Genomic DNA, 8,638 nt, shown 5'->3' on the forward strand with positions numbered 1-8,638 from the left:
ACCCAGGTGAGCAACGCCGGAGACTTAAACGGGCTAACTGATGTTAGCTGTCTTACAGTATTTTTATATAAGTTATTTCGCATTTTTTTAAATTTTATTTCGCATTCTAATTGATGGAAAAATATTACTTGGTAGTTGCAACAAGGTGTAATTGAATGAAATATATAGAAGACTTTTTAGTATTTTAATTTAAAAAAAATTAAAAAAACCTATTCTGGATACACTTTAATATGAAGTAGAATATTTTAAAACGCTGAAAAGGAATGAAAGTGATGTATTTTTTATATTATAACTGGTCTAAAATTGGTTATTTTAGAAACATGTAGGATTTAAATTTTGGGCATGCACGAGCATCTATTTTGCTGATACGCACACTTTGTAGGGCATCACCACTTGCTAACTTGGAAAAAAGATAGAGCGAACTGGTCGAGCTGAAAGTGAACTGGTATTATTCTTGTTCACAACTAGTAGTTTTTCCTGCTGGGATGATTTGCCTCTATCAGACCGCTCCATCCGACAAGGGTTTACATTTTAAATCAGTTATTGTGTGCATTTTTAATGCTTTTTGTTTAAATTGTTTAGGTATTTAGTTAAGTGGGCTTAGATATGTCAAAAATTTCTTTTGCAATATTGTGTTGACGATATTGTTGAACTTGAACTTACATTCCATTTTTAATAGCGTTCCTGTCTGCGTATTGCTTAACTCATCACACTATTTATGGGGCTTGCCTTACATACAAAAATTGTAAACAATCTTTGTACTTGTATAAAAAGCGTTGCAAACAAAGTAGGCTCAACACATTTCTTTTGCATTGTTAAGTGACAACACCCAGTGTTTCGGGATTGATCCAAAAGTATTAATAATGAGAAACTTCATCGTAAGTGCAAATCAAAAATAGTTTTGTAAATCTTCACATAACTTTAAAAAATTAAATTGGTGACTTATCAAGTAGAAAATTATATTTTGCAATGTTTATTTTGCCCGTCACCGTAGTCGAGTGGGTTTGTGTATAAAAACTATTAGGTGCATTTGATTTCGAAGCCCATTGGGAACATATCGCACCCTAAATACAAAAGGGTCACAACTCAAAATGTACTTCTGCTCAAATATGAACGAGACGTTATCAATAAAACGGTCCGCGGATAACATATGGCAAAAATAAATTTTTTGTTTTTTGGTAGGACTGTTATAAGCTTACATGGCAAATTTCAGTGTGATAAGTCAAGCTCGAGTGTGGAAAATTTTGAGTTGTGCCCCTTTTGTATTTAGGGTGCGATATGACTGCGATAACGGTCGTCCCTCGGCAGGCAATGACTAACCTCCGAGTGTAGTTTTGCCATGAAGAAGCTTTTTATAAAAACCATAACCGTCTCCTGTTCGTAGCCGGCACTAACACACATCGCAAATTGAACGAGAAGCTCGGCTAAAGGCCCAGTAAACGATGCACAATATATTAATCGTCATCTTTGTATGATATATTTTCTACAACTACAAATATTCCCTATACTAAAGTGAAACATTGTACCGTAAAATACGCGAGTCATACACAAATCGAACCTAATTTATTATACCAGCACACGCTTGTTCACTAGGGTATTACACTTTGCTCACATAAAGGCTGTATGCAAAAGCATAAAGGAATAGAGTTACATGGCGATTAGCCATGCCTATCCCTCCCTCCGTCCAGGCGCATGACAAATTGACATATTTCATATAAACCTGGACACAAATTACTCTTTATCTAAGGTAGTTTGGTTTTGAAAATATTAAAATCGGTAAATAACTACGCCCAACTTCCTTATAACGATATTTTCCAGAAAAAAATGATATCTCTGTTATGAATAAGGCGAAAGCGGAGCCAATAAAAATACATACGACGCAAGTACGATATAGTTGACTAGTGGGCATCCATTTTCGGTAAGGGCGTGTAACTCAATAACTAATATACTTGCTCCCCACTCCAGTTAGATATGGCATTAATATAAGACCTCGGACAAAAGCCTAAACTTCCTGTAGCCAATAAAATATAACAAAAAAATAAAGTTCCACCCCGACCAAAGTTAGCATTTCTTTACTTGTTTTTAAATATTATTTGTATGCAGAAATACTCTTGTAGGTTTGTCAATACTTGCCGAGCAGTGCCGAGTTTCGAATTCGAGGAAACCAAATGGTAGTCATGCACCAGCCCGTTCGTCTACGACGGCCTGAGTAGCTACTTATAGACACATATGTTAATACAATTTGTTAATAAAATTTTCTCATTACATTCCTCAATTTCCAGGTCGTTTGCTTACTGGCCGTAGCCTGTGCCGATAAACTAGGCTACAACTACCATCCTGTGCCACACTCTGAGCAAGGACTTTCCTTCACGCCCGGAGCCAAGAGTACGGATTTATCCATTCCATCTACCACTGCCGCAGCACAACCGATTTCTGCATCCGCGAACACAGAATACCGGAAACAGTTCTACAGCTACTCGGCACCTGAAGAAGCGATTGCTGGTCACCAACAAGTTGCCAGTGCATTGAAGAAAAGTTTGCGCGTTGTCTTTATCAAGGCACCACACAACGCGGCTGTAGAAAACGCCGCCCTCAGCTTAGCCAAACAAGCAGCAGATGAGAAAACCGCCATTTATGTGCTTACCAAACAAGCTGACATCGGCAGCTTGACGCAACAATTACAGAACGCACAGCCGAAAAACGTACCACAAGTGCACTTTGTCAAATACCGTACACCACAGGATGCCATAAACGCTCAGCTCGCAATTCAACACCAATATAATGGTTTGCCCGGCTCAACGCGTAATTCCAACGAAGGAATAGCCCCAGTGCTAAATTTTGCTTCGCGGGTGCCAGTCGCTGCTGCATCAGTCCCACCTGGTCCCGCCTTTCAGTACCTGCCTGCTAACCCACTACCACAAGAATACCTGCCGCCTAGCCTGCGCCGTTTTCGACAGTAAACATGGCTTTTGCTCATAGCCATTTGCCGTACTGATATTTTTGTTTTAAGTACTCATTGCTAAACAGGTTATAACTCTTCATAAATTCATGCAATAAATACTACATACCAAAATATTTTTCAAAAAGAAGCTTCTGGAATTTTACGGTGAAAGTTTAGGGAATCCTTCAACCGTGCACTGTCCTCAACGGATTGGCAGTGGAAGTAAGACACAGTTGTTAAACGAATTCCTTTAATACCGCACTGCGAAAAACAAATGCCCCTTCGTGCACGTGTGTGCGTGGGCAAGCGGCTACAAATTAAAATAAATCCATCAGGACGGCCCACGAACATTTATTCTGAAAAGCATGTAGAAGATTACTGCAGAAGCTGAGCGTAGGTTCTGCAGCCGAGTATGCACATGCAAACATACATTATGCACATACATCTACGCACATACAAACTACATATCAAGTTCAATATGGCTGGGTGGAGCAACGTTTAACAAGAATTTTGCTGAATTCTTCGGTTTACTGTGGGAATTGCTTAGTATGTTGATATAAAGCTTTTTGGCAATGCTTCAAAGGCTAACTATTACTCAACTGGTTAGGAGCATTTGTATATTAATGAAGCCCTTTTGAGCTGGGTAGCAAGACTAACAAGACATGCAACATAAATCTCAAGAATCCCAAAAACTAAGATCTTAAGCCGTTGCAATTATAACCAAAGGATGTTTTTGTTTAGATATAAAACTTGTTTTCAAACACAAGAAAGTCAAATGGGTTGAATAATATTTTGTCATTCAAAGCTTATCTTTAGTGTCTCGCTAGAACAAGAAAGCACTTTAATTCGAGTTTTTTCTTTAGCAGGTTTTTATTTTGAGAGCTGTCACAGCTTAATGGCATGTATTTTTGCAGATATTAAGGAGAAAAACTAAATTTTTTTATTATTATGTCTATGGTTTAACAAGTTTACTGACAGAATAGAGTACAAAATATCTTGAAATGATTACAAATAATTTATTATATTAAAAATATTTCAAACAAGAGTCTATTAAAAGTAGGAATTCAAGACATTTAAAAAATTACCTTTGGCTGAGAAAAATTCAGCGATACAGCATGCTTAGGGTATTAAATTCTCTAATGGTACGATAAATGGGGGCATTACTGGCATATTGCGTTCTCACATTTCTACAAATGGAAGCCCCAAAAATCATTTTTTTTTTTTTTGTATTCAGGTCACAGACGCCGATGCTACAATGCCCGCCGATTGACAAGCCCCTCTGCGACCTTCTTGGAAGAATTGAGTGTACATCCGCAATTTTAAATGATTAAACTAACAAACATTTTCGTACAATATATTATTTTAATGTATAAATAAACTGTATGGCAATTTTGAAAAAAATATATTAACTTCTTCATTTTAAATAATTTTAATGAAAATCAGGGAAAATATCGCCATTTACAGGTATTCGTCCCCTTAATAAAGTAGTAAGTAAAAGATAGCCACAGTACGGATATTGGTGTGTCAAGAGACTTGACATTTAAGAGCATTAGACGATAAGAACCCGACGGCAAGGGATCAAAAAAGTTTAAAGAGCGAAGTGCGAATTTGCGAAATACTTTCTGTACATGTTCTGCCTTATTTATGGCCATCTGATAAGACGATATCCAAATAAACAACGCAATTTCCAAATGCGACCGAATCACCGAGAAAAGTAATAACTTAGGTAGATAGGGAGGCCAGATGGCAAGAGTACCATGGACACACTACAAGTAGCATTAGAGCGCCGTTTTGATACCATAATGTAAACCACCACCTGGGAAAACTTTTACAACTTAAAGTCCGAAAAACCATCTACAGCCGTCTTGCGATGTTGACGTAGTGGATGAGAGAAACGGAATCTAGGCTGGAGAGCTGCTTCAGGCTATCCGCGAAAGGCACACTAAAGAACCTTAAGCGCCTAGGCGTCAGTCCCGCGCTTTTGCTAAGAAAGTATTCAACAGTCTTTTTCTCAGCCGGATCTTCACAGCTTCTCAAATGGGGGTTGCACGGAAGTCCACGCATCTCCGCATGTGTCCCAATCACCAATGGCGTGGGAAACCCAGCATTTTAAGCATCCTGCTTCTGTCTGACTGAAGCCAAAGTGCTTTTGAGATAGCGCTCGATAAAATAGAAGTCCATCTGTCTTTCGTTTTTTAAAAAAGAAATTGTACAGCTTAGCCTTAACAACGGTCAAGGGGACACCGATGTTTGAGATGTGGACAACTGAAAACGTTTCTGTCTACCATTTCGTGGTAAGCTTATCAGCATCTTAATTTCCCTCCATGTTTCCATGCCCTGAAACCCAGATAAGAGAAATGTTTCCTGCATGTTCGAGACGTTTGTTTTCCTCCTTATAGGAGTTGACCAGAAGAGAGCTGTAACATAGCAACGACACGGCCTTAATCGCGAACTCCTGTGCTTGAAAAACACTACTAGTTTTCGGATTTCATTTGATTCTGTTGGTGAAAACAGAGGTACCTATGTCCGTGCAGACTCTCCCCCTTTTCCAATTCGGCATTCTTGGAAAGATAGCTCCAGCACAACACTCAACACCAGGTTTGCGGATGTAGAGATCTGTACGAAGTGTAGAGAAGGAAAGAGAAATCTGTCTCAAAATACTACCATATCCTACAGGAGATTGCCTCCAGAGGCCAACCTCTTTCCACCTAATAGCGGTCGGAGTGGCAATGGATTGATCTTGAAGATAAAAAATAATACCTCATAGGTAACTTATAGAGGCGCTATGCCTTACAAAGCCCAACAAAAAAGAGTACCATTCCATCGTTGTTGGGCTAATTTAAAGGACTGACGATAGTGGGATTTTAGACTTAAATGAGTGGTGTTTCTCTTTTGTAATAAATGAAATGGTCCTGTTTGATGGAAATATTTCTCTTTTAAAACTGATTTTTTTTTTCGATCAATGCACATTCTTCTACTTCTTAATAGTCGCCTAGTCGGTTTAGGCCGAGTTCTATATAGAGTGCCAGCTATTTCCATCTCTTACTAACATAATCCAACCAGAAGCACCAAGTGAAACCAGTTTCTTCTCCGTTTAATTCGTCGAATGCAAAACAGGAATTTGAATATTTCCCAACGTTTTTCAACCGTAAATCGACCTATTTCGTAAGCCTCTGATGTTAAAGAACTTTTTACCTTAATGCCAATGTGTAATATTTATGTTGACACTTTAAAAACAATCTGAAGTTCAAGTGTCAAACATGAGATTCCCACCCTTTATGTAAATAATTTTCACAGAGTACTTCGTCTAATTTACGTCACCGCCCCTTCTGCCTCAGTGGCTTTGTGAATAAGCAAATCATTTGCTTTTGGAACCACACTAATCCACAGATAACTCATCAAATACTGATGCATACTGAAAAACTCATGCCATTGCTTTGTACTTTTTCAAGAGTGAAGATAGAGCAAATCATGTCGCACTTACTAAAATATAGTGGCATAACAGCATCTGTGTATTTATGTACATATGTATGTACTTGTACTTTCTGCTCATGTGCATAACTTCAAACTCACTTAATACGTTTCACCTTGGCGATAGTAATTTCTTGTTAATGTCCTAAACCGGATCAAACCGCAGGCAATAAAGCTGTCGTCATTGCTTGCTTAGTATCATCACTTAACTGGAAAAGTTCTGAGTGCGTTGTTGTTGGTGTTATTTGATTCATGTTACTAGTGTTGTATTACGAGTATTTTTATGCTTTCGTGATTCCTTTCGGCTCACAAAATTATAAATCTATACGTAAGCACACAAACTTGATTCTCCATCATACACATACAAATGTATGTACATACATACAATGTTCCAAATCCACTAAGGTACACTCGCGCTATGCATAGTCCTGCCTCTAAAGGAAAAGGTGGATGCAACACAACGGTGGCATACATGCTGATTAAGTGCCATGAAAAAGAATTGACGGTGTTGAGTGGAGTGCTTATATTTCACTTAGAACGGCATAAATGTTGAGATAAGTACACTACGTAGGTACTAGCTGAATCGCCAAAGAAGGCAAGTATATGTACTACTAACACACATACATATGTACATATACTTACAGTAGATTGCATATAGCATTTAAAACATTTACGCATATGTACCCGTAAAATGCTACATGCCTGGACTAAATATTCATTATGTATCCTTTCAAGCATCGACATGCGGATCTCTGCAAGCATCTGCCTCTGCTGGCATCCTTATTTACTCTTGCCATTAAAAGTTTTGTGAGTTTGTATGTGCATACATACATATACGTATTTAGATTTATGAGAACTATTATTTTGCTTAAGGCTGCTCAAATTAGGGTCTACACTCAAGACTGTTATTTGCTACCATCCGTACTAATATGTACATATGTATATGTATACATATGTACATACATATTTGCGTATTTTTGTTTGTATTTGACGTAGCTGGGTTGACAGTGTTGGTGACAGCTGCTTGTAAAAAACTATTAGTCGCCTCAACTATTGCAAATTATTCGAATTAGTTCCGTTTCTCTTTTTCTCTGACACCATTTCGCCCGGTAATAATTACCTCAGTGCATAGTTGCGTATGTCTATGAAAATACGAGTAATTGCAATGAATGCTTGTGATTCTGATTAGAGTGTTTGAGTGAGCTTACGAAGAAGGAGAAATCAGAAGAGTCCATAAAAAAATTAAGATTCACCCCACATATTTCAGAAGAAACTCAGCGGCTCACTGATATTATTGAATTAAATATATGGCAGTATTGGTATCTCAAACGATTTCGAATAAATTATTATTAAATTATTTTCTCTGTTATGCTTCCGTGCATGAGTACCGTTGCCTAGGGTTTGCGAATAGGTGTAAATATATTTCGTCACTTCATAAAGCTTCATTTTTATTGACAACTTTTCAATGCCGTTATAGATATGTAAGTAGCCTCAAAATTAATTGATTAATGATCTTATATTAAATGTGTCACCAATAACTGAAACCCGTTAAATATGATTTAAAGTTTATAACAAACCTTTAGGAAAATGCTATTTCGGTGATGTGCACAAGTGACGAACAGTTTGAAAACTGAAAACCGGTTTAACAGAACAGGGGTATAGTCAAACCTCGATGTATCGAAGCTGACCAAAGTTGGACAAATATTCGTTATATATACTTCCATTATCTTTTAGAATGTCAAAACTTCGATAAAACGAAAAGCGCAAAACTTTAAATTTCATATACGAGGGTGGTTCAATAAGTATCCGGATTTGATGACAGAGGGCGTTCCTGAGGGAAGTTGGTGTTAGCATCGTATGATTGGATTTGGCAGCTATTTAAGTAAAACATATTTCGTGATTTTCGCTAAGATGAAAAAATATCAGTACCCTTCGGTAATTCGTTTTTTGTTATTGGAAGGTAAAAACTGCGAGAAGATAAAAGAAAGTTAGATGCTGTCTATGGGACTTTTCGCAATCGCAATTTATGACCACAGTTAGATATGGGTCCAACAAAACGTCGTTTTTCATGAGGAACGACGTGGTTACAGAGGAAATCATTCAACAAGTCCACGAAATGACTGAACTTCGAAGCAGTATTTGGAGCAATTTAAGCGAGATCCGAAGTAACTTTTGTTTGGAGTAGTCATCTGGTTCTCTGACTTTTTGTCGCTCCCTAACATGAAG

General features: G+C 37.7%; 1 protein-coding gene across 1 annotated transcript; it reads left to right on the top strand.

Moving 5' to 3' along the window:
* Positions 1 to 798: 798 nt before the first annotated feature.
* On the top strand, positions 799 to 3,047 carry LOC128858269 (uncharacterized). Its single transcript, XM_054094418.1, has 2 exons — positions 799 to 878; positions 2,283 to 3,047. The coding sequence occupies exons 1-2, from the start codon at positions 864 to 866 to the stop codon at positions 2,958 to 2,960; spliced, it is 693 nt and encodes a 230-aa protein (XP_053950393.1). The 5' UTR covers positions 799 to 863; the 3' UTR covers positions 2,961 to 3,047.
* The last annotated feature ends 5,591 nt before the right edge of the window (positions 3,048 to 8,638 follow it).

This window comes from Anastrepha ludens, chromosome 2 (assembly GCF_028408465.1).
Source record: "Anastrepha ludens isolate Willacy chromosome 2, idAnaLude1.1, whole genome shotgun sequence".
Taxonomy (NCBI): Eukaryota; Metazoa; Arthropoda; class Insecta; order Diptera; family Tephritidae; genus Anastrepha; species Anastrepha ludens.